The sequence below is a fragment of the Ceratotherium simum genome, chromosome 35 (genome assembly GCF_057802395.1).
Source record: "Ceratotherium simum simum isolate JZ-2026a chromosome 35, ASM5780239v1, whole genome shotgun sequence".
Taxonomy (NCBI): Eukaryota; Metazoa; Chordata; class Mammalia; order Perissodactyla; family Rhinocerotidae; genus Ceratotherium; species Ceratotherium simum.
Genome location: NC_141934.1, coordinates 2966242 through 2991852, shown reverse-complemented (window position 1 = coordinate 2991852; position 25611 = coordinate 2966242). Strand labels below are relative to the sequence as shown.

General features: G+C 51.4%; 1 protein-coding gene and 5 pseudogenes across 1 annotated transcript; 2 read left to right on the top strand and 4 right to left on the bottom strand.

Annotated features, from left to right (window-relative positions):
• Window positions 1-25611, bottom strand: part of LOC101387609 (cationic amino acid transporter 4-like) — a 351414-nt pseudogene that overhangs the window by 33751 nt on the left and 292052 nt on the right.
• On the bottom strand, window positions 6393-8811 carry LOC101396424 (Y-box-binding protein 1 pseudogene; annotated as a pseudogene).
• On the bottom strand, window positions 10446-10949 carry LOC101387106 (large ribosomal subunit protein eL32 pseudogene; annotated as a pseudogene).
• On the top strand, window positions 11292-15654 carry LOC101396163 (tubulin alpha-3 chain-like; annotated as a pseudogene).
• LOC147912409 (mitotic-spindle organizing protein 2B-like) lies at window positions 21785-22769 on the bottom strand. The gene is made up of 2 exons (XM_087423607.1): window positions 22606-22769; window positions 21785-22429 (listed from the first exon to the last, which is right to left on the bottom strand). The coding sequence occupies exons 1-2, from the start codon at window positions 22767-22769 to the stop codon at window positions 22186-22188; spliced, it is 408 nt and encodes a 135-aa protein (XP_087279733.1). The 3' UTR covers window positions 21785-22185.
• LOC101395905 (sphingomyelin phosphodiesterase 4-like) overlaps window positions 24850-25611 on the top strand; it is a 55161-nt pseudogene continuing 54399 nt past the window's right edge.

Genomic DNA, 25611 nt, shown 5'->3' with positions numbered 1-25611 from the left:
GGTATATGATAAATCCATTCTATATAATTTTCCTTGGTATAGGTTTGAATCAACTTACCTGTAAAGTGGGAACTGTTGTCACTCTGAATTTGCCTTGGTGTTTCATAATATAACTTAATTGTATCTAATAATTTTATGGCACTCTGTTGGGTGGCCACTTTAGCTGGTATAGCCAATAAATAACCAGAATATGTATCAACAGCAGTGCAGGCATAAGTATATCCACAAGAATTTGGCAATGGTCCAATAAAATCTATTTGCCAGGTATGGGCGGGAAATAATTCCTTTTGGATATGACCTTGGTAGGGGTGTGGAACTCCCCGTTTATTTAACTGTTGGCATAACTGACATTGTTGTACTGCAGTGGCAATATCATCATGGGTGACAAGGATTCCCCTTTGTTGTGCCCACCTGTATGAAGCTTGTTCTCCCAAGTGTCCACTCTTTTCGTGGACCCGTTGTGCTAAGCCTGGGTTGTGCGTTGCATGAATCTGCACCAGCTGATCAGCATGAGAATTATGCTTTCGTTCTGCAGAAATTAAAGAACTGTGAGCATCAACATGAAATACAGTAACAATCGTGTTTTGACACCATAACCATATGTCTTCCCATAATTTCTTTCCCCATATTTCTTTATCATTAATTTTCCAATCATGTTTTTTCCATTGTGGCATCCACGTTGCCAAACCTTGTGCCACTACCCATGAGTCAGTATATATATGACATTGTTGCCCCTGTTCTTGTTGAAGTGCCTGATACACCGCATAAAGTTCAGCATATTGGCTATTCATATTATCTCCGGTGGTGACAATTGTTTGTTGGGTGGATGGGTTATAGGCAACTGCTTTTCATTTTTGTGAGCCCGATATCATTTTGGCAGAACCATCTGTAAACCAGGTATGTTTTTGTTGTTCTTCAGTCAATTGATCATATGAGACACCCCATTTAACAGGAGATTCTGTTATATCAGTCTTAGGTGACACAGTTGGCTCACTGCTATATTGAGACACTTGTTCATGCAATAGAGACAACCCCTTTGGGTCAGGTTTGGCCCGGTGTTGAATATATCATTTCCATTTGATGATATTAAATTCTCGTGCATGTCCAATTTTATGAGTAACAGGCATGCTATGAATCCATTGCATGATGGGTATTTGGGGTTGCATAATTACCTCATGTCCCAGGGTAAGCCTTTCTGAGTCTATTAGAGCCCAATAGCAGGCTAACAACTGTTTTTCAAAAGGACTCTATCTTTCACTGGAACAGGGAAGCTTGTGACTCCAAAATCCCAGAGGATAACGTCGGGCACCTTGTTTTTGCCATAAACTCCAGCTGGCATATTGATCAATGACATCTACCTGTAACTCAATGGGTCCCGGTTTAATTGGCCATAGATCTAAAGCAGTCTGAATAGCATGCTTGGCTGCTTCAAAAGCTTCTTTTTGTTCCATTCCCCATTCAAATTCATATTTTTTCCTGGTAACCTTATATAAAGGTGCAAGGAGCCGACTTAAATGTGGAATATGTGCCCTCCAAAATCCAAATAATCCAATAAATTTTTGTGCTTCCTTTTTGTTACGGGGTGCTGCAAAATCTAATATCTTTTGTCTAGCTTTAGGTAAAATTTCTTGTTTTCCATTATTCCAAAGTATTCCCAAAAATTTAACACTTGAACTTGGGCCCTGAATTTTAGCTGGATTAGTTTTCCATCCATCCTCCTCAAGTGTGTCCATTACTTTTTCTAACTGTTGTTGTACTCTTTCTTCTTCATTTCCTTGGATCATAATATCATCTATATAATGTACTATTTGGACATCATCAGAAGCAGGTACTTTTGCCAAGGTTTCAGCAACCTGTCGATGGCAGATAGTGGGATTATGCACATATCCCTGAGGAAGTCTAGTAAAGGTATATTGTTGTCCCAGCCACATGAAAGCAAACTGTTCTTGGACACTTTTAGGTATAGGTATAGTGAAAAGGGCAATAGTCAAGTCTATGACTGCATACCAAGTGCCTGGATAACATTGCACTTTTTCTATAAGAGTAATCAAATCAGGGACGGCCACTTGAATAGCCGGAGTCACTTTGTTTAGCTCTCTGTAATCTACAGTCATTCTCCATGTCCCATCACCTTTTTTAACAGGCCAGATAGGATTAATCCAGGCTGTAATTACTCTGCGAAGGACTTTTACAGCCAAATAATCTTCTATGGTCTCAGATATTTCTTGTTGTCCTCCAGGGATGCGATATTGTCTTTGATTGACCACTTGCGTGGCAGGTGGAATTTCTATTTCATGATGCAAACATCCCACAATTACAACATTAATATGAAAAGACAAAGCTCTAATAGCAAATTGGTATTGTCCATCAGCCAAATTTAATGTCAATCCTTTTAGAATATCAATCTCAATTATATATTCTGGTATTGGCACAATCATAACTAGATATGTGCGCTGGGGTAGTTGCCCAATTTGGATAGAAAGATTAGTGGTAACTGCCTGGATTTCTTTTCCTCCCAATCCAGTTATCAGAATTGATGTACCTTGAAACTTAGTTGGATTCCCATAGATAAGGGTGGCCTCTGCCCCTGTATCTACAAGTGCCTGCACACTAGTTGTAGATCCATTCTTCCAAAATATTTTAATTGGTACATGTGGTCTAATATCTTTTCTTATAGTGGCACTAATCGATACAGAGGTTTGGCCTTCCCCTCAATCATGTAAGTCAGCAAAAAGAGGATCCGAGGGAGGAGGCGGTGCACTAGGTGCAGTAGGCACTGGGTTGGAAGCATTCTCTATATTGTCCCTTCTATTTACTTGTTTTACATTCAGCCCTTTTTCTTTATATAGTTTCCATAATTCTTTAGTGTCAACTCCATCGATCTGGTCTTTGGGTACTCCTGCCCGGAGTAGGACCAAAAACATATCACCTCGAGTCATTTTATCCTTTTTAAAGAATGTTTCTCTTTTTTCCCTTCCTGGAGAGTTTTCAGTTGTCTGTCAGTCTCCCAAGTCTGCTAGCTGCATAATCTTATCTGCAAGTGTTGATATAGGGTTTTCAGTTTCATTCATGAGAAGGGTTGTAATTATTTGTTTGTATGCCGGAGGTGCAGTTTTTATCAACTTGTTTCGCACCTGGACACTTAAAGTCATTTCATTTAAAGCTTCACCACACCCCAGAAACACAGCCCGTTTCATGGTTTCTTCTCTCATCTTTTGGACACAATCTTTTAAAGTATACCACGGTCTATTAGTGTCCGGCCACATATCATCCATGGGGTATTTATCTTGAGCTCCTTTTACTGCAAGAGCCAATAAAGTTGTACCATCAGTGTCTTGTCCACGATCATTTGGGGGGTGAGCCTTCATGCTTTAATCTCTGAAAGCTCCCCGTATTACTGGATCATTGGACAAAATTACAAATTTAAAAGCATCTCCTGCATCCAGATTAATTCCTGTAGCGCCCATATCATATAGGCGAACAAGCCAGGTTATAATGGCTTCTCCAGGCTTTTGTGTAGCCTGGGCTAAAATATCAGAAATTTCTTGTTGGTTAAAATCCTCAATCACATCTTTCCTTACAGAATGATTACCATCCATTTCCATCCGCCGACGGCGAAAAGGACGTGCCTCTGTGTGTTTGGGCGGTTTTTCCTCTTCCTCATAATCAGTTTCAGAATCATCATCCCAGATATCATCATCCCATGTGTCCGGGTCCCACTTAGGACCGGCCGATGCTATGGCCATATGAACTTTTCGTTCATTTACCTTTCCTCTCCTCTTTCTATATTTATATTTGGCAACTCTTACAGCAGCCTTTTCTGCTATAGCTTGGTAGTTACGAGCCTGATCTCCCAGTGCATGATATTGACATTGAATCATAGCCAAGCGAAACTGCAAATCTGAATTTTCTTTTTCCAAGAGTGCCTTCTCTTTCTGTATCTTATCCCTATCTTCTATAGCCCGACGATAAGCAGTCAACAAACACCAACCTCTTCGTGCCAAAAAAGAAACATCATCTTTCTTTTTCCTTTCCACCGTCTGCAAAGCTTTGGTTATATCCAACGGTTCAAATCGTCGCAGACGAGCATCCAAAGCTTCACATAACCCTGACCTACGAGCCCACTCCCCAGCCAGAGTGCAAAAGGGAGGGTCCTCCCATCCTGGAATTTCTTCCACCTTGGCTTCAGTTACCTTTCGTTTGAATAGGAAGGGCATCTCCTTAATCGAATCCTGCTCACAGCGCCAATTATGTTACGAGAGGTTCGGGGATTCGATAGGAGATGTAAAAGACATTTTCCACTCCAAACAAATGGACTGAAGGTATATTTTATTATATAGAGGATAGTAAAGGCGATAGTCTGCAAACAGATCCGAATTAGGTCAAATATTAAGAGGGAAAAAACATCAGCCAGACTGGAAAGGGAAAACATCCACGTCGGCTGAAGAGAAATGACACAAATCAACCAGAAAGAGAAACACCACGTTGGCCAAAAAGAGAACATATCAAATCAATTACTTCATATCAAATCAATTACTTCACATCAAATCAGTTACTCACAACATCCACGCCCCACTGCCGGGAGAGCCCTGTCAATCGACACGGCTGGGCAAGGATCACACGTCCTGGGCAAGGTGTCCCTTCCACAGGTGGAACTCTCACCAGGTCTCAGTTTCCATCAGTTTATATAAGCAGTTACAGAGTTTACAGAGCAAGCATCTAGTGTTCCCATGCACAAAATAGTTATCAGTGTTGTACGTGCACTGAGCCCCTTGGCTAACGTCCCAGCCCAGTAGTTGTGTACGTACATTGTTCTCTTTGGTTATCGTCTTAGCCTGGCACAGATGGCCAGTCCATCCCGTGCTACGACGCTCCAAGAGCCTTGAAATGTTACAACTTGCAACTCTCTCCGTGGGAGAAAGGCCAGTTCCCGGGAAAAGGCCAGTTCCCACCACACAGAAAGCAGCTTTGTATTTCTTTGTGTGCTGGTGGCTATAGGTCAATGGAGCGGCCAAACATGGCTGTACTCATGTCAAGACATAGTGACATCTTTTTCGTTCCTGATATTGGTAACGTGTGTCTTCTCTTACTCTGAATCAACTTGGCTAGGGGTTTATCAATGTGATTTTCAGCTCAAAGAACTAGGTTTTGGTTTCATTTAGTTGTCTCTTTTTTAAATTTATTTTTATTTTATTTATTTATTTATTTATTTTTGGTAAGGAAGATTGGCCCTGAGCTAACATCTGTTGCCAATCTTCCTCTTTTTGCTTAAGGAAGATTGTCGCTGAGCTAACATGTTTGCCAATCTCCCTCTATTTTATATGTTGGACACTGCCACAGCATGACTTGATGAGCGGTGTGTAGGTCTGCATCGGGGATCTGAACCTGAGAACCCTGGGCCGCCGAAGTGGAGCACATGAACTTAATCACTATGCCACTAGGCTGGCCCTGAGTTTTCTCTCTTTTTTTTCCTGTTTTCTGTTTAGTTTATTTCTGCTCTTATTATTTCCCTTTTTCCTGCATAATTTGGATATTTGCTCTTTTTCTAGTTTCTTAAGGTGAAAGCTTAGGTCATTGGTTTTGAAACTTTTGAAAGACTTTCTGTGTCTGTGTTCATGAGGGTGACTGGTCTGTAGGTTCCTTGTACTGTCGTTGGTTTTGGTGCCAGGGTGATGCCGGCCTCATAGAGTGAGTTGGGAAGTGTTCCTTTCTCTTCTGTTTTCTGGAAGAGTTTTATAGGTCATTGATTTTAGACCTTTCTAGCTTTTTCTGATATGAGTGATTTATATGTGTTTCCCTCTAAGCACTGTTTTAGCTGCGTCGCACAAAATTTTTTATGTTTTCATTTTCATTCCTGTCAAAATGCTTTCTAATTTCCCTTGTTATTAGTTTCCAAATATTTGGGGTGTTTTTCAGATATCTTTGTGTCACTGATTTCTAATTTAATTCCAACATTCAGAAAACATATTTTTTAGTATTTGAATTTTTTTGTTAAGACCTTTATTAACAGGTGCTGGCAGTTTGTTGAGTTTTTTGAAAATATCAAGTTGTAAACTTTTATCACAAATTAAAAATGAGGTTCTTAAAAATTTAACTTGACCAGATATGAAACAATTTAAAAACCTTTAAAGGTGTGTTGAGAAAAACTAGACTTTAAAACAAAACAAAACAAAACACATTTGTCATGACCAAAGAGACATCTTTAGATAGAATAATGAAAGTCCCGTGCTGCATAGATAAGCAGATAGTTATCTGGTCAAGAGGGAAAAAGCAAGCACTTAAGGTCTTCAGCTCTGATCTTTTGTTCATTTCTTATTGCTGGAATTTCATATTTGTTTCTTCTTGTTGGATGACTAAAGCAGATGGTGAAGGGATGGTGAGCCTGCGTCTCCTCAGCCCGCCCGGCTCAGCCTCGGGAGGGAGGAGTTCTCAGCTGGTGGAGCAGCTGCTCGTGTCTCTCTGCCATCGTGTGGTTTAGGGTTTTCTTGGTATCTGGGTTGGTCATTGAAGTTGCGGTGGTGCTGTTGTTGAGGTGGCTGCTTACGTTAGGTCTCAGCTCCTTGACTTTCCTGATCTTCATGGCCGTCCTCTCTGGGCTGTCTTTGGCCAGGAGGGCCCCTGTGGAATTGTGGGCTACACCCTGATACAGCTTCTGTCTCACTGGTCTCCCTTGTTCTCCTGCACGCTGGTTGTCAGTCCCCTCCATCACTCCTCCCTGCACAGGAGGGCTGGAACATTCTGTTGTCACCCATAGGGTCTCTGCATGTAGTAAGGTGGGGACCATGGCCTGCGTGGGGTCCGGCCGACGCTGTGGGGCCTGGCCTTCAGGAGCACTCTCTGATCCCTGGTTCTTTCCCTGCTGTCACTATTGTGCTAATTCTGCTGGTGGTTGTGTGGAGGACCCCTGCGACATGGAGAGCGTCTGTGAGGGTCCTGATCTGCTGAATGTCTACTATCTTGCACTGCAGCTCCCCCAGGGCCTGTCACACTTGCTGCCTCTGCGCGCTTTGCCCTTCCACAGCGTCAGACTGCATAGTCTCCCTGTCTCCTGCACTGCGAAGGTCCTCGCTGCGGTTCTTCCTCTTTGTGGTGGTCTGTGTACATCTTCCTTGCTGTCCTTCCTGCTGATGAAACCATATCTATTTCTTACATGGAACCATTTTACTGTTCCCCAACCTTTGTTACGCTTACGCTCTTGTGCCTGCGCCCTGTCCGTGATGCTGGGCTTGGTGTCGGCAGCACTGGGGGCGGGGACAGCTGAGGGTCTTGGCTCAGGGTGTGGTGATGGTGACTGGGCCGGTTCGCCACTCAAGGGTGCAGTGACAGAGCCTGGAGCTGGAGGTGACAGCAGGGCTCTCAGGGCTCTCGGGGGCCCCCTCTTCCCTCCCACCACTGATCAAACTCTTATTTGGATTATGTGAGATTTGTTGAGACTTGTCTTAGGTTGGTGGAGAATGTGGTCTCTTTTGGCAGATGTCCCCTGTGCATGTGAGAAGAACGTGTATTCTGCTGTGTTGGGGGAGTGTTCTATGGTGTCACTCAGGTCAGTGTGGTTGACAGTGCTGGCCAGGTCCTCTGTGTCCTTACTGATTTCTGTCTGGTTGTTCACTCAGTTATCAAGAGACTGTTGAATCTTTGATTGTGGATCGCCTATTTCTCCTTTCAGTTCTGTCGGTTTTTCTTCGTATATTTTGAAGCTCTGTGTCTAGAAGCTATGACTCTAATGATACATAACCATCAAGGACTGTTCCGCCTTCCTGGTGAATTGGCCCCTTTATTATTACGAAATAATCCTCTTTCCCTGGTAAAGTTCTTTGCTTTGAAAGCAACACTGTTGGTCCTGGCCCGCGCTCTCCCCCGTCTGGACCTAGACAACATGTGAGTGCATGCCTCCCTGCAGGCAAGGTGCTGTCTGGTGGGGCCTGTCCCCCACCCCCAACCAGCACCCTGCTGGGCATCAGAGAAGGCTAGAACTGAGAGACCCTGAGTTCCTGCTAGTCTACCCGCCAGACGTGGGTTTGAGCCCACTCTGGCACTCTTGGAAAAGAAAAAGATGAGTGGTAGAGTGGCAGAGGCTCACCACCTGGTCTCTGAGTGCTGCAGCAATGTCACGGTTGCCCCCTCTGTGTGCCCGTGTGCCACCCCCCCCCAACCCCAGCTGCCCGGCCTCATCCAGAGTGGAGTTTCCTCCAAACCTGCTTGGAGGAAGCCTGATGGGGCCAGTCCATCCATCCCAGCCTCCCCTCTCCCAGACCAAGGCCAGTCTCTGGACTCATAAAGTGCTGCTGTCAGCAGAAAACAAACACCAGGAAAAAAAAAAACTGCACTGTTCCCATAGCCACTCTCGCTTTCCTTTGGTGTAGCCTTAGCATGCTGTGTCTTTCTCCATCTTTACTTTTTACCCTGTCTCTGGGCCTCTTGTAGTTAGCATAGGTGAGGTCTTGGTTTTTTCTCCATCTGACAATCTGCATTTTATTAGGTAATTCCATTTAATTTGTAAGGACGTTAATGAGACTATTGGCGTGGTTGGGTTTAAATCCACCAGGTTGCTATTTGTTTTCTATTTATCCCGTTTGTTTGTTCCTGTTTCCCCCTTTTTTCTGCCTTCTTTTGGGCTAATTATTGGTATCATTCCACTTGATCCCTGTATTAGCTTCTTGGCTCTTCCACTTCACTTTGTTTTTCGTGGTTGCTGTGAGGATGACCGCCTACATCTTCTGTTCGTGCCAGTCCACCTTCAGTGACGCTGTGCCGCCTCACGACGGTCCCCTTCCGTTTCCCCTTCTTGGCCTCGGTGATGTTGTTGGTCATATTTTCTTTTATCTGAGTTATAAACCCCACAATAAATCATTCTTTTGCTTTAACATTCAATTATATTTTTTAATGTGGTGCAAGTGTTTGCTGTTTGCCCACAGTGAGCAGCTGAGGTGATCGTCATTCCTGTGTCTGGTCCCAGTTGTCCGTCTAGTGCTCTTCTCCTGCTGCCTGGAGGGATTCCCTTCACACTTCTTGTGGTAGTGACCTGCCAATGATTAATTCTCTCAGTGTTTGAATGTCTGAGAAAGTCTATTTTTTTTACATTTTTATTGACGTATAATGTACATAAAAATAAAGTACTCTTTTAAAGTGTATTATTTGATAAGGTTTAACATTTATTACCATATTGATAACCCATGAAACTATCACCTCAATCAAGATAATGAGCATATCCATCACCCCCAAGTTCCCTTGTGCCCCTTTGTGAGCCCTCCCTCCTGCCCCCCATCTCTTCCTCCCCACTAATCTACTTTTCTGCATTTTCTAGTATTTTATGTAAATGGGATCACTGAGTTCACTTTTTGTTTTTCAGATTGTTTCACATGCTATGATTATTTTGAGATTCATCCATGTTGTTGCGTGTGTCAACATGGTTCCTTTTATTGCTGAATATCACCTTTATTTGTGGTAAAATATACATAACACAAAATTTACCATTTTAATCATTTCTAAGTGTATAATTCAGTAGCATTAAGTACATTCACATGTATAACCAGCACCACTGTCTGTTTCCAGAACTTTTGCATCATCCTCAAATCTTTTCTTCTGTAGTGTAGAGTCTGCTGTTAATACCATCCAGTGTGTGTTTCACTTCAGACATTATCTTTTTATCATTAGCAGTTTGATTTAGGTCTTTTTAATATCAAACATGTTTCTCTTATCATGCTCATTTTTTCCTCTACGTTCCTGAGCCTATGGATATAGAATAGTTTATTTTAATGTCCTGTCTACTAATTCTATCATTGATGCCATTTCTGGGTCTGCTTTTATTGATTGCTTTTTTTCTTCCTATGGTCATATTTTTCGGATTTTTTTTTCTGGTATACCTGGTAGGTTTAGACTGGATACCAGACATTATGAATTTTACATGATTGGGTGCTAGATTTTCTTGGTATTCCTTTAACTATTTGCAGGCTTTTTCTGGGATGCTATTAATATACCTGCAAACAGTGGGATCCTTTGAGGCTTGCTTTTCAGCTTTCTCAGGTGGGTTCAGAACAGCCTTTGGTGTAGCCTCATTTGGCCCCACTTCTGAGGACTCCATCAGTGCTCTGTGAGGGGGAGGTTTTTCCGCCATGGCGGCTGGGAGCTCAGGAGCCCCTCACACACGTGTGCTGAGCAGCACTCAGCTGTGGACTCCACGGGACTCCCCGCTGGTCTCCACAGGGCTCTTTCCGTGCAGTTCTCTCCCCGCCGGTATCAGCACCGTGGTTTCTAGCTACCTTGGCCTCCATGAACCCCGAGTTCTCTCTTCTCCACTCAGGGGATCCCTGGGCTATGGTTTCCCGTCCCTCTGCTGCAGCCTGGAAACCCGCAGCAGTCTCCTGGGGTGGGAACACAGCTGACTTTGTTTCTCTGCTCTGAGCAATCACTGTCTCTGCTGCCTGTTGTCCAGTGACCAAAAACTGTTTTTTTTTTTTTTTGGCAGTTTTGTGGTTTTATTAACACAGATACAATGTGCACACGAGCTGTCTATTCATTTTCTTCGCTGCGCAGCCTGGCATTGGGATTGGTGACTCTGATGGCCAGCTGGGCTGCTCTTTCCACAAGGGCTTTGCGGTTCTTGGAGGAGACGTTGTGAGCAATCTCAGCACGGTAAGATTTGTTGCACATCAGCAGCACTTCCAGCTCCTTGACGTTGTGGACTAGGAACTTCTGGAAGCCGCTGGGCAGCATGTGCTTTGTTTTCTTGTTGCTCCCATAACCAATGTTGGGCATCAAGATCTGGCCCTTGAATCTTCTGCGCACCCTATTGTCAATGCCTCTGGGTTTCCGCCAGTTACGCTTAATTTTGACATATCGGTCTGACTGGTGCTGAATGAACTTCTTGGTCCTCTTTTTGACGATCTTGGGCTTCACGAGGGGTCTGAGGGCAGCCATGATGCCGAATGGAGACCGCGGCCGCCGTGGGGCCAGCGTGAGGAAGAGAGCCAAAAACTGTTATTTCATATATTTTGTCTGATTTTCTAAGTCACTGCTTACAACAGGGTGGTAAATGCATCCTTAGGTCGAGGCAAAATTTCTCGACTGCTTATTTTATATTAATTTTTAACGTTACCTACTGAGTGGTTGGAAGACGAGTTTATAACGGCCGTACTCCTATTCATAGCTCAATGTGTCTCTATCCATGTTGGATGGGCAGGTGTTCAGATGTGAAATGATCATTGGCAGGTCATGGGATGGAATGTCTGAGAAAAGCTCCAGACACCAAAATATATTACAAATATTAATTTATGATATCAGGTCTCATTAGCATGTCATACAGTGACGATTGCCTTGAAGACACAGTCTCACCTTTATGTTCTGGTTCCCAGCGCGAGTGCATCTCTGTCCACGTGGGGCAGGCGGGGGTCCGGATCGGCAATGCCTGCTGGGAACTGTACTGCCTTGAACATGGAATTCAGCCTGATGGTCAGACGCCAAGTGACAAAACCATCGGTGGTGGGGACGACTCATTCAACACGTTCTTCAGCGAGACTGGGGCTGGCAAGCACGTGCCCAGAGAAGTGTTTGTGGACCTGGAGCCCACCGTGGTCGGTAGGTACTCGGGCACTCAGGGCGGCTGTCCTGGGAGGGTGGGAGAGCCTCGCTAAAGCCCCATGTGTGCTCCTTTGAATCCTCTACAGAAAGGACGGACATACAAGCATATGCCCGTGGCCACGTTAGGTGAGAAAATGGGAGGTTAGTGCTTGAACTGTCTGTGGGACTCAGGCTCCTAATTTAGAAAAACCTACTGTAAGGTTGGCCAGCAGGACGATGGGCTGGGGATAGATTCACTCGTGGCCACCTCAGCCCCGGTCAGGTGGTTGTGTAGACTCTGTCTGCAGGGTGCCCGGGAACTGGACCTTCCTTATTGCTGTGCACTCTCTCAGGCCGGTGCACGAGTCTTGACCTGCATCTTAGACATAGAAAGGTAAGCATAGGACATTCATTGGGTTCTTCCAGATTAGGAGTCAGAAGTAGTTTCCAAGGAGAGCTGCAAAGAGAGCACCTTTCAGTGGCCACCCAGGAGATGACAGAATGTCACCCTAAAGTCTGTGAGACCCAGGCCACAGAGGGTGCCCTGATGGGACTGCCCAGCAAAAGTCATTCTGACCTGGTGACTGTCTAGTTTGTGAGGGATTATTAAATTATACCCTCAGCTGTACTACAGGTATTAAAGAAATATGCACATGTAGAATTGTCTGTATGTGGGTCTGAGAGCTCTGTTCCCTTCCTTGGGAACCGGTCACCCTGGCATTTGTACTGTGAGTTGACTCTTCTCTCCTAGAGCCATAGGTTGCAGCTGTGGTCTGTGTATTACACGGAGACTTTCCTAGGAGACACTGATGCTGTTGACCTACAAGGAACAGCATGTGCTTGGGAGAATGGAACAGTCCCGAATCTGTCCACCCGGGTGAGTTAACAATGGGCCTTAAAGACTCGCGGCCCCTGTGTCCTCTGTAGATGAAGTGCGCACAGGGACCTACAGGCAGCTCTTCCACCCGGAGCAGCTGATCACCGGGAAGGAAGACGCAGCCAATAATTATGCCAGAGGCCACTACACCATTGGCAAGGAGATCGTTGGCCTGGTCCTGGACCGGATCCGCAAACTGGTAAGAAGAGCACCGAGAAGGCTTCCTGTGGACATTGTCCTGGACAGGAGGGTAGGCCTTGGATTGTGACCAGGAGGACATTTTGGCAAAACCGAGGCCAGAATCACGAGTCCACAGTCTGACTCTCCAGTGTGGCTGCGGTGCACTATACATCTTTAACGTCTGCTCTGCTCTGCCTCTAAGTGTAATGCATGTTCACTGGGGAGGATGTGAGTCGTATGATCTTGCAGAGGAAGAGAAGTGACTGTGGCTGGTTGGAGGTGGGCGGTGTGGCTTCTGCAGGTGTTGGCTCACGTTCTCTGCTTTCTCTCAGGCGGATCTGTGCACGGGGCTGCAGGGCTTCCTCATCTTCCACAGCTTTGGGGGTGGCACTGGCTCTGGCTTTGCATCTCTGCTCATGGAGCGCCTCTCAGTGGACTATGGCAAGAAGTCCAAGCTCGAATTTGCCATTTACCCAGCCCCCCAGGTTTCTACGGCCGTGGTGGAGCCCTACAATTCCATCCTGACCACACACACGACCCTGGAACATTCTGACTGTGCCTGCATGGTGAAGAATGAAGCCACCTACAACATATGTCGGCGCAGCCTGGATATCGAGCGGCCCACGTACACCAACCTCAACCGTCTGATCGGGCAGATCATGTCCTCCATCACGGCCTCCCTGTGATGTGACGGGGCCCTGAACGTGGACTTGACGGAATTCCAGACCAACCTGGTCCCGTACCCCCGCATCCACTTCCCCCTGGCCACCTACGCCCCGGTCACCTCAGCTGAGAAGGCCTACCACGAGCAGCTGTCTGTGGCCGAGATCACCAATGCCTGCTTCGAGCCAGCCAACCAGATGGTCAAGTGTGACCCTCGCCACGGCAAGTACATGGCCTGCTGCATGTTGTACAGGGGGGACGTGGTCCCGAAAGACGTCAACGCAGCCATCGCCACCATTAAGACCAAGTGCACTATCTAGTCTGTGGATTGGTGCCCGACTGGATTTAATGTAGGTCTGGGTGATGTGGAGGGGGTCTACCTGTTAGCAAGCAGCAGACTCTGCCATAGAACATGGCCCTTTGCAGAGAATTCCCCTGTTCCCTGGCAGCTTGGCTCTTGGTCAGAAATTAGGGAACCAGAGTGATCATTTATTCAGTGGCATCTTTTGAACTTCCTTCTTAAGTCATCACACTATAGATCTGTGGTGAGAGTTTTTGTTTAACAGAATAGAGAATTTTTTGAAGAATTTTTGTTCCCTTTTTTGGGTGGTAGAATAAGTGTAGGAAATGTAGGTTAGACTGAAAATGTAGGCGTTTTCAGGGCATTTTGGAAATTCGTGTGGATATTTGAAATTGGGAAATTACTATAAACTGATTTCTGTTACGAAATCTTACATCATTCCATAGTATATAGAAACTACATCCAATTTAAATGTTCTGTGCACTGTTCACTTAAAGAAACACTATCTCAATCTTTTTGTGAAGAAAATGGCAACATCTTTATTTCTCTCTTGGGAAGCCTAGAAATTATGGCCTGAGTTTGCCTCAGACCACAGTGCGTCCCCACCTTCCATTGGATACGGGACAGAAACCTTGCTGTCACTCTCCAGCTTTGTCCAAGCCTTGGTCACTGAACCCTGTGGATTCTCTCCCTCGGGATGTGCTTCCCTGAGCCTCTTCAGGCCTCCTCTGCTAGCTCAGACCCTCACTGCTTCGGCTGGGCCTGCTGCGGTGGTTCTGAACTAGGCCTTCCTCCTCTGGTCCTCCTCCTCCAGCTCAGGGGTCAGCATGGTGGGTGGACCAGCCGCCTGGTTCTGTAATAAGTTGTGTGTGAACACAGCCACACCTGCTCATTGGCATGTTGTTGTGGCTGCTTTTGCTGCAAAGACAGAACTGAGGAGCTGTAACAGACCGCGTGGCCCACCCAGCCTAGAATGTGTAGTGTCTCGCCCTTTACAGACAACGTTTGCTGACCCTGCGTGCTGCTGCCAAAACCTCGGGTTACGTTGTCCCTTGGATCTGAAACTTGGAATGCCCCTCTTTGGTCCCAGTCCTAGAATGTCACCCCCTTCCTCCTACTGAGCACACACAGACCACCTCCTGGTGCAGTGGTGGCAGCAGTCCCAGGACCTCTGACAGTGTGCCTGTCGCCCTGCTCTGCACAGGCTGGCTCGTTTGGTGGGAAAGCAGGGGGTATAACCTTCCCTCCTGATACCACCACAGTTGTGTACTCTGAATCTGTCTGGGTGGAAAAGGTTTCAGCCACAGAAATTAATCCCCATCTTGTTGAAGCCTGTGAAGAAAATAATGTATGAAGAATCCAAAGCAGTATCGTTTTCAGAAGGAAGACAGTCCTGTCACCTGGGCACCTATCACATGTCACGGCTGCTGGGACACAGCCCTTCAGGCAGCTTGGGACCCAGCCAGGGTGGCCGACTCCGGGGCTCCTCTTTCCCTGTTTTCCTTGTCTGGAAACCAGCACCCTGCTCTCCTGGCTCCCTGCCTGGCACCAAGAAGGGCTCAGAGCCTGCAGGGTGAACCGAGCCTTCTCCCGGTTCACCAGAGGGGACCTGTGTGTCTTCTGTTTCCATGAAAGCAGCCACCATTTCTGGGTTTGCTGGAAGCTTCACAGAGTGCTTTCTTCTCCTTCTCTGGCAGGTGGGCATCAACTACCAGCCCCCTACCGTCGTCCCCGGGGGAGACCTGGCCAAGGTGCAGCGGGCCGTGTGCATGCTGAGCAACACCACCGCCATCGCCGAGGCCTGGGCCCGCCTGGACCATAAGTTCGACCTCATGTACGCAAAGCGAGCCTTTGTGCACTGGTACGTGGGGGAAGGCATGGAGGAGGGAGAGTTCTCTGAGGCCCGCGAGGACCTGGCGGCTCTGGAGAAGGATTACGAGGAGGTGGGCGTGGATTCCGTGGAAGCAGAGGCCGAAGAAGGGGAAGAGTACTGAGTGGGCGCGTGTGGCTGGCGGCCAGTCCTGTGCATTCTCCCCACTATAACGTCACAGGTGTGCTCACCTATTAAAGTTTCTGTGTTAAACCTCTGTCTGTCATGGTGCTCGGCGGGGACACACTCATCTGCCCACAGCAGTGGGGGGACCCCCGACCTGACGGGCTGCGTAGGGGGCTGGTCCGGGCCGCACAGCGCTGCGCTGCTGGAGCAGGTGGAGCACCAGCTACATCAGTGAGGAGCCGCTGCTCACGTGACGTGACCCGGGGCGAGAGTCAGTATTTCCCACCCAAGGTTTCAAAGCATGAAGATTTACTAAATCCTAGGAAAACTGAGTTAGGTTTTTCCATTGAATTTGCCATTTTTCAGGCTTCTCCATTGATGGGACATGTGGACTAAAGTATAAAAGCTTGGAACTGGAGTTTCAAAACTGAGGTCCATGGAAGGAGGGGGTCCACAAAATCCCTGACACTGTGGGTCACATGTGTAAGGTCAGGACATTTTTGGGGGGAAAGGGGTTTTTGGAGTAGCTGCCCCGGGCTCAGGGGGGTGACAGCATCAGCGAGACTGAGAGGACCCCCTTGGGACAAAACGTGCCTGGGAACAGGCTCGCCCACTGGGTCACAGTCCCTCCCCATTGGGCCTGCCCCAGCCAGGGCTCTCCTTTGCTCTGGCCTAGCAGGGTCCGCCCTGCAGGCTCTGACCAGGGCAGGCGTGCCTTGCCTAACCCCCAGCCTCCATCCCGGTTCTTGCTCAAATAGCCTGCAATGGGGAATTGTGAGTTCTTGGAGAAAAGATACAAGGAAGTTTCTTAGGGGCCCATTAGGTCACTTCTGTGTGTCACCATTTGTCACCTTGAGCAAGCGGAGGCATCTGCATTTGAGACTCCGCAGACCCTGGCTCCTCCAGATGGACATCAGACTCACGTTCATGCTAATACTGACAAATGAATTCTCCCCGGGATTCCTGGAGGGATGGGACGGCCCCTCTTAGGAGAATTTCTGGGAAGTTCTTCTTCAGATGGCAGGGGGTCTTTGCTTCCCTGGTCAGTGGGGAGCGTTACAGTGATGCCATGCTTGGAGCTCAGATTTTCCCAGCCTCACCTCCCTGGGCTTCACAATCAAGTCTTACATACACTTGATGTGACAAAGATGTAATAACAGGTAACCCAGAGCCGATGGGGAGCAGACAGGAGCGTGTGGTGGGGTGAAGCTGGGCCAACGCAGCCTACCAGTGACTCACAAAGACAGACACAGAGAGAACCGTCACCCCCCATTTCCTTTGGTAGAAATGCCACTATTCTGGTCCCCACTGCAAGGATCCTGTCTCCCAGGAGAGCATGAGCCCACCACCCTGCAGTGTCTCCCAACATGCTAGCGCCCCTCTGAGGCCACAGCCCACCCCAGGCTAGGTGCCGGGCAGTAGTAGGTCTTCTGTAGCCTCTGGCCTAAACCTGGGTGCTCAGATGCCCATGAACTCTCCATGAGGGGCACTTCCTGAAGGACTCGGAAGTACAGCTCCGGCACAGCTCACCCCCAGCAAGTGGCGGCTCTCAGACGTGGGCCTGACTTTGAAGCCAGCTTTTCTTCAGCCTGCCACACAGGTGAGCTTCCTCTCCCCCTCAGTATAATGACCTGGCCCTTCTGGAAACTCAAGGATGACAGGAAAGAAGAAAAGAGCAAATAACGTTCATCTTTAAATCTGACAAGGCCCATAAACCCCAGAAATAAGAAACCAATGTAACTTTGAGCCACAGAAGGCACCAAGAAACCACCTAACGAGGAAAGCAGGCCATCATCCCACTGTGGGTGATTCTTGGAGCCCTTCAGGAATCAACGCTCCTGGGATTAGCGGGAAGACCCATTCAGGCCTCTTCATTTTCCCCACGGAGATGGGGAGGTCGAGACTGGTCTGCAGGGCCTGGCAATGGAAAGACCTGCGTTGTTAAGCCCAGCTCAGCCACACTCTCCTGGGGGACCCAGCAAGGGACTGTTTGGAGCAGGTCACACCTGCCCCAGCTCCCTCGTGGAGGTATTAGTAGGGTGAGAGGGAATGGAGGGTGGGGCTGAGCCAAGGGTGACTGCAGGCTGGGGTGGGGCATGGTGGGGACGTGCTCCCAGGCCCAGTTCCTGAGGGGCCCTCTTAGGCATCAAAGACAGACAGCGATCACTGAATGTTAGAAACACTCTGGCTTTTTCTTCAAGGTCAGTGCTCCTCCGATCCCCAAAACCAGCTTGTGGCCACTCAGTGCTCTGTGACGCTCTAATGAAGCAGACCCTAAAACGCACCAGCCTGTCAGCACCCAGGATCGGGGAGCCCCTGAAGCTGAGGGGCCGGCCAGACCGGTGGGACCCACTCTGCCATTTCTCCTTGGTGTGGCCCCCGTGATCCCCACTCACCATCCCCTGCGAGCTCTCCTGGCAGAGCTGCTTGACAAGGAGGATCTATAAAAAGCCCAGTGGGAACTGCTGCTCCATGCCTTCCTGCCAGTCCCCCAAAGCGGTCTTTCTCCTTCGCGGTGGGAGCGCCCCCTCGTGGGGAAATGGGCCAGTGGGGCTGCCAAGGCAAATATTATTGACTGGCCGTGAGTGTACAGTGAATGCACGTTGTGTGAGGAAGGAAAAGAACAGGGGGCGGGGAGGACGGGGACGGAGGTTGAGAAATGAGGAGAGGAAAGAAAAGACGACAGCCCCGCTGCGGAAGCCACTGCAGCCGGGGGAGGCAGCACAGTGGGCAACCTCGAGGTCTTCAAGGCCAGCAGGCAGGGTGGTGGCCAGCACTGCTGCCCTCTCTGGCCGGGCTCACAGTAGGGGTTTAATCAGTGCTTCCAGAACACGTTACAGACAGGACGATAGAGACTGACGTGCACCATGGACACACACACACATGCACTTTTAACCCTGAACTGAGCCTCTGCTTCTTGGGAAGGTGCTCTCCCACATGGACGTGCCCAGTGACGCCACCCTGCACGTGCACACACAGCCGTGACTGTGAATGTTCTGGAGCAGCGCTGTCCAATAGCCATGTGATGCGAGCCACATGTGTAATTTTCTAGTGGCTACTAGAAAATTTAACACTTTTTACTTTAAGAAGTAAAAATTCCAGTACTTACAAAGTACTTTTAGTACTTTAGTACTAAATTCTAGTATTTTTTACTTTAAAAGTAAAAAGAGGGCCGGCCCCGTGGCTTAGTGGTTAAGTGCGCGCGCTCCGCTGCTGGCGGCCCGGGTTCGGATCCCGGGTGCGCACCAACGCACCGCTTCTCTGGCCATGCTGAGGCCGCGTCCCACATACAGCAACTAGAAGGATGTGCAACTACGACATACAACTATCTACTGGGGCTTTGGGGAAAAAGAAACAAATAAATAAAATTATAAAAAAAAAAAGAATAAATTAAAAAAAAAAAAGTAAAAAGAAACTGGAAATTCATTTAAATTATACATTGTAATTAACCCCAAATATCCAATATATGATCATTTCAGCATGGAGTCAATATGAAAGTTATTCGTGAGGTGGTCCATTCCCTCTCTGTGCTGATCCTCCGGCGTCCGGGCATTCACTCTGCACCTACACTCCCAGTGCGTCTCACCCGCACCAGACCCGGGGCCTGTGGCTCCCTCACTGGACGGCGCAGCTCCCCGTGAGGCTCACGGCTTCCGCTCACCAAGTTCATCTCACACATCCTGAGGGACGTCTTTTTAAAACGTACAGTTGCCCTAAACTTCAACAGAGAGCACTCCACTGCATTTAACTTCTCCTCAGTGACCCCTATCCTCACCATGACAAGCATTACCTCCCTGTGCTTTCAGGGTCTTCTGTTTCCCCTTTTCTGCTGGGAAAGGCAGAAATGAGTGAGCTTGACGGTGACAGTCCCCACAGGCCACCTCGATGGCCGGCGTCAGGAACCCAGAGTCAAGCCCCTGAGTGGGGTCCAGCCCACGGCCAGGAGCAACTGCACACCCCGATTCTGTGGGAAACCTAAGGCCAGTGAGTGCCCACAGCCCCAGACCCCCGTCGTCCTCATGGGCCACCACGGGCCCCACAGTGGCGTCACTCTGACAGCTCTTTATTTTCTCCACCCCAGATCCTGCCATTAATGAGGTGGCCGGAAGGTCTATGTGAACAGATGCTGTGACGTGGCCTCAGAGAGCTGTCTTGTCTGGTGGCCTCTGCCTCTCGGCCACAGCACATTCCTGGCATGGCCCCTCATCTGCCCGCTCCCCTCCCGTTCCTCCCCATCAAACCCCTCCCAGGCTGCCCTCTACCCCACCAGGCATCTCCCCAGGGCCTCCGTGTCCTGGTCTCCTGGCCGCCGGCTGCCCAGCCCAGCAGGACACAAGGCCTGAGCACTCGAGGGGAGAACGACCCTGTGGAGCCCAGCGCTCCACTCCCATCCCCGCCCGGGCTTGGGGCTTCCTCCCCACCTCCCTCAGAGCCCCCTCGGATCCTCCCACCCCCTCTATGCCAGTGCTCCCAGCGCCATTCCCACGGCACACCTCTTGACTCCCCGCTCTCTCCCTCTCCCCACACCCCCAGCTCAGGCCCGGCTCCCACCAGTGGCCTGGATCCAGGCTCCGCATCTGCCTCCCGCCTGCCCTTCCTCTCTCAGCCCCTCCCCACCACCCCACCTGCAGGGCTGCAGGGCAAGGAGACTGCAGCTGGCACCGAGGGCCCCCTGCCTGCTGAACCCTTACTGCTCCAGCGAGGCCAGGTGCACCGGCCTCCCCCCAGTCCCTGTTACTGTCGCTTTATCTGGCCATCTCCCTCCCTGGACCAAGAGCATGTCCCTCTCGCAGTCCCACTGCACCCTCAGCATGGAGCAGGCCTGGCACCCAGAGTCCTGAGTGAGTGGGACCCAACACCCCCTCGAGTGAGGAGGGCTGTGTTCTCTGTTTCTCCCTCCCTCTGGAAACTCACCCATCGATTCCTCAGCCCAGCCTCTAGTCCACCCACCCCTCCCCTGACCTGCCCCTCGGCCCTTCCCCACTCCTCCCTGGCCCCAGTTCCCTGGTGGCACCTGGAACTTCCAGGTGGGCGATATGGGGAGGGGCGTGAAGGAGGGTGAAGGCAGAGTACCTGTGGGATCTCAGGCCCTCCCTCACACACCCATGGCAACGCCTGGAAGATACCGCCTGCTCAGGAACCAGGCAGAAAAGAGGAGTCACAGTCTATCCACCTGCCCATCTAGGTGGCTGACAGCATCTGAGAGGCCGAGGTGTCTCCCACACCCAGGGCTTTGCTCTGCACAGCGCACCACACTACCCCTTCCCTGCCTCTCGGTCTGTTGTCCTCCTCTGGGGTGGGGGCACCTCTCCAGAGTGCAAATCTCACCCAGCAGAGTTAGCCTCTGGGGGAGGGGGTGTTGGTCCCATTCTAGAATTACTGCGGGTTGTCTCTAATAAAGCGAGCTGTGAAATCCTGTCCTTGGTCTCTAAGCTGCGTGGCAGGGATGGCCTGCAGGGTCCTGCCCGTGCAGCTCGAAGCTGCTCTGGCTTTCTGGGGGCCACAGCAGTTTCCATGGAAACAAGAGAGTGCACCAACCCCCAGAGATAAACCAATAAACAACCTGTAAAAGGAGAGAACGGGCAGCAAGAGAACCGGAGGGCACCGGGGGGCGGGGGGGGGGGGAGGCCAGGGAGAGAGAGGCGACTGTGGGGCAGCTGGGCTGTGGAACAGAACCGCAGAGGCTGCGGGGCCCAGGAAAAGGAGGGTCTTGCAGGGGGGCTACAGTTCTTGGCAGAGAGAAAGGAGGCCTCTGGAGGTCAGAGAGAGAGACAGAGAGAGCAGACAGAGCATGGGTCAGTGAGGAGGCCTGCGCTCGAGTACCCAGGGCCTCATGGGTCAGGGGACGCGGGTACCCAAGGCCCTGGCACTCCCACCCACAGGGGCCTGGGCTGCCCCCCACCCAAACGTCAGCCCCGTCTCGGGGTATCTGTGAGATCCCTGGTGCTTCTGGCCCAGGAGCCAGCCCAGGAGGTTCCCCTGCATGTCAGAGGGTTTCTGATAGCCACTGGGAGCAGAAGTGACACACAGGGAGGATGCATTTCGAGCTCCACCGTGACACCTGGTCACCAGTACCTGTTCATCCCCCAGTCATGACCCTCGAGAGAGAAGAGGCCCCTCACACCCGAGCCCAGCGCTCTACCACTCAGGCCTCTGCACCCTGAGCATCTAGGGCAGCCAGGGGCTGCCACGCTGACTCCCAGCCCACGGGAACCGGAGGAGGGAAGCTCAGCTGGCCAGACTCCTGAGCAGGACTTGGGGCGGGGTTGGGTACAGGCGAGGGGGTGGCAGGAAGGCCTCTGCCTGCCCAGCTCCCTGAGCACGTCCCTGGAGGCTGTACAAACCGTGAGAACACGAACCAAAGCAGTCTTATTACCGCATTTGTGGAGTGAAGGCAGGAGCCCAGAGGTGAGAAGAGTCTGGGGCAGCAAAAGTCCGGGATGAGGCCCATCCTACTCGGGCCTCTCTGGGGCACCCCCTCTGAGCCCACCCGATCTGGACGTGCTCTCTCAAGGGCAGCAGCCAAGCCGAAGCTGGGGACTGGAGCCCAAGGGGGAGCCCTTGGATGGCCCAGGCGGTCCTGGGAGAAGACCGACAGAAAGGCCTGGCCCCCTAAGAACCAAGCCGGCGCCGTGCCGGGCGCTGCCCACCTCCCCGCCCCTGCCACCTGGCCGCCCAGGGCAGGGAGCACTGGGCCCGAGTCTGACCTCTCGTCTCAGGCACGCTCGATGTGGGCAGGGACACCGCCGCAGGGTCCTGGGGCTCGCTCGCCAGCCTCTGCCCGGCACACATGGACTTGAGCATCTGGAAGACGGCGAGGGGCGCCACGTTCATCTTCAGCAGGTCCACCAGGATCCTGGAGAGAGCAGACGCGGTGCGCAGGGAGCCCTCCTCGCCCGGACCAGGCGTGGCCGCCTCCCTCAAGACCCCGACTCTACTCTGGGCCTCATGGGGGTCCGACAAGGGCCTGGGGGGGCGGGAGAGCAGGAGTGTCGGGGGTCCGCCGAGCGCAGCTCCCCCGCGCCCGCTCACTTGAACACGTCGGGGTCGATGGCGCCGCCCGCCGCCTGCCCCAGCTCGTACAGCTCCGTCTCCTCGGCGCTCAGCACCTTCTTCCGCCGCAGCGCGAGCTTCTGCAGAGCCACCTCCAGACCCTGGGGCGCCCCCGGCCCGGGCCCGGAGCCCGGCGCCGCCATCTGCGCCGCCCCGGGAAGGTGCGCGCCCCGCCCGCCCCCGACCCCGCCGGGCTACGCCTACGGCCGATGTCCCGGTCTCCGCTCCTGTCCCCGCCCCACCGTACGCTCCGACGGCGCTCCGACCGTTCCCTTCCCGGCAGCGCCCCCGGAGGGCAGGGACGGACCCCGGAGGGCAGGGACGGCTCCGTCTCCCCTCGGCCTCGGCTGAGCCTCGGGTCATCCAGCGGTGTGGGTCCCGAGCCCTCCTCCCCGTGGGGCTCGAGTTCTCCGAGCCTCTGTTTCCTCATCCGTAGGACGGGGCCCCGAGGCTCCCTTCGCAGGCCGCTTGTGAGCCCCAGTGGGGGCTGCTCGGCTCCGGAGCAGCCGGAGGGAGGCCTTGGCACGAGCGGCGTGGACTGAGGCTGCCGCTCTCGGAAGAACCCCCGACGAGGTGGGAGCCGCTCGCGAGGGCGCGGGTGTGGAGGCGGCGGGAGGAAGGGCGCTCGGGGCCGCGCAGCGGGGAGCGGAGGGCGGGCCTGGCCGGGCGGGTCGGACCGCGGGGCGGGGAGGGAGAGCCCCCCTTTGGGCGCCTCTGGGCCTCTGGGCTCCTTCCTGCAGCCGCTGCCCTGCGGCTGCTCTGAGCGAGGAGGTGCGCGCCCCTCTTCTCCGAGGCTCCGCCCTTTGCCCGCGGGTCTGGAGGTGGCGCCGCCTTGGTCGTTCTGGAGGAGCGCGGTGTCCTCGTGACCGCCGGGCTCCGGACTTCGGCGTGGACCGAAGTCCTCCTTAAAGCTGAGGTGATCGCTGGTTAAGCGTTGAGAAGGCCCGGGGTGTCCAGACTGCCGAGTGGCGGAGACGCGCGTCTCCTCTCCGCCTCGCAGTCGCCTGCACGGCCTCCGCGCCCCGGCCTCTCCCAGCCGCGTCCACCGCCAGCTGCCACCCCGGCGCCCTCCCGGCGGGCGGGGGGCAGAGCTGTGCAGGAAAGCCGTCGGTAGCCCCTGACTCGCCGTGCTTCCTCTCTGCCCACCTGAGTCGGGGGCTTTTCCGTGTCTGACCGGGGTGCGGAGGGAGGAATCTGGGAGCTGGTCCTGATTTTCTGACGGCTCCCTCCAGGGCTCCCTTGGGGGAGCTGCTCACCCCTCCTTCATTCTCAGCGCAGCTAAGACAGAGGAGACGTGTCCACCTGTCTCCGTGAGAGAGTCCTGAGGAGGTCTGTGTGTTTGAGTCTTGGCTCTGCCCTTTACCAGCTGGGTGAGGGCAAGTGACTTACCTTCTCCCGGCCTCCATTTCCTCATCTGTGCTGACCGTGCAGGCTTGTGGTGAGGATGGACTTTCTATTCTTGCTTAGCAAACTTGGCAGCGTAAGGCTACCTCCATGTATTATCTCGCAATTGTCTAGTCAGAAGCGCAGGCTTGGCTGGGTTCTCTGCTTAGGGTCTCACGAGGCTGAAGTCGAGGTGTTGGCCGCCTTTGCTCTTGTCTGGAGGCTCTCGGGAAGAATGTGCTTCCAAGCTTATTCAGGTTGTTGACAGAATCCAGATCCTTGGGGTTGTAGAACTAATCCCCTTTCCTTGCTGGCTGTCAGGCAGGACTGCTCTGTGTCGTATGGTCCACCGACTTGAGACTTGAATTGTGTCTGCAGAATCCCTTCACGGCACTGCCTAGATGAGTGTATGATTGAATAACCAGGCGCGGGAATCTTGGAGGGGTATCCTTAGAATTCTGCCTACCACCGGGGACTAAATGAGAAGTATGTGGAGAGCCTTAGAACCAGGCCTGGCTCATAGCGAGTGCTATACAAGCAATACCAAGTGTTACCAAGTGTTCCCTGCCACGACCTGGCTCAGAGGCTGGCCAGTGTGGACTGCAGAACAGCACTTCTGTGAAGCATGGCCCTGGCAGAGCGGTGTGTGCTGAGTTGTACACGTGTTCTCCTGGGCACTGTGAAGCGAGGCAGTATTCTGTGGTGTGGCGGGTGGCGAGAGGTCCTCTTTGCTTTTCCACAGTGCTCACCTGAGCCGGCCATTTCCAACTCTCCACGGGAGGCTGCCATGGCGTTCCCTCACCTGCAGCAGCCCAGCTTCCTACTGGTGAGTCCAGCTGCATGGGTGAGTGTCAGCGTGATGATGGTTCTGTAGCTGAGACCCTGGAGGGTGCTTTCCATGGGCTTCAGGAACTCGCCAGTGGTTGTTTTTGGGGGCATGTGATGGAAATAACACTGGACTCGGGGTTAGAATCCTTAGGCTTGACTCTGCCTCCTGTTGGTGCAGGACTCTGGGTTGACTCAACCGCTAAGCCCTGGTTTTCTTATCTATAAGATGAGTTGATTCAAATGCCGTTTCTCTACTTCCCAGGGTATGAGGAAGAGCAAGTGACAAGGATGTACATCCAAATTTTCATGTCTTGTAATTCCTTACACAAAAGTGAGGTGTTCTAATAATCGTTACTGTCATCAGTGACAAATGGAGGGACACTGCTGTGCTGGGGGCCGCCAGAACTGTACTTTAAGTAGTAAATGTGATCCTGAGAAGTTACTGTGTGAGGCAAATATCAGTGATGAAAGTTTCTAATTTCAGCTCCCAGAAGATACTTTTTGTAACATTTATTTGGAAGGACATTCTTCCTCAGTGTACCCTCTAGAGCCAGCACATCTGCCCCGTGGCCTAAACAGCCCAGGTCTCCGCCTCTGACTGAGCCCCGTGGACTCTAGTCCCGTTTGGAGGTGGACAAGGCCTGAGATAGCCTTGGGAAAGCCCTCTTGGTTAAAATTCTGGCATTTCCTCCTGATCTTTGTCCGTTTGCCCAGAGGCTTCTTTTCTTTGTGGAGAACAGGATAGATCCGTACTTTCCCTGCACCCCTTGACCT

Excerpts from the sequence above, each read along its gene's own strand:
- LOC147912409 (XM_087423607.1), bottom strand. The coding sequence starts at position 22,769 with ATGGCGGCGCCGGGCTCCGGGCCCGGGCCGGGGGCGCCCCAGGGTCTG. Across the intron at positions 22,430-22,605 it reads ATCGACCCCGACGTGTTCAA|GATCCTGGTGGACCTGCTGA; the intron begins GTGAGCGGGCGC and ends TGCTCTCTCCAG.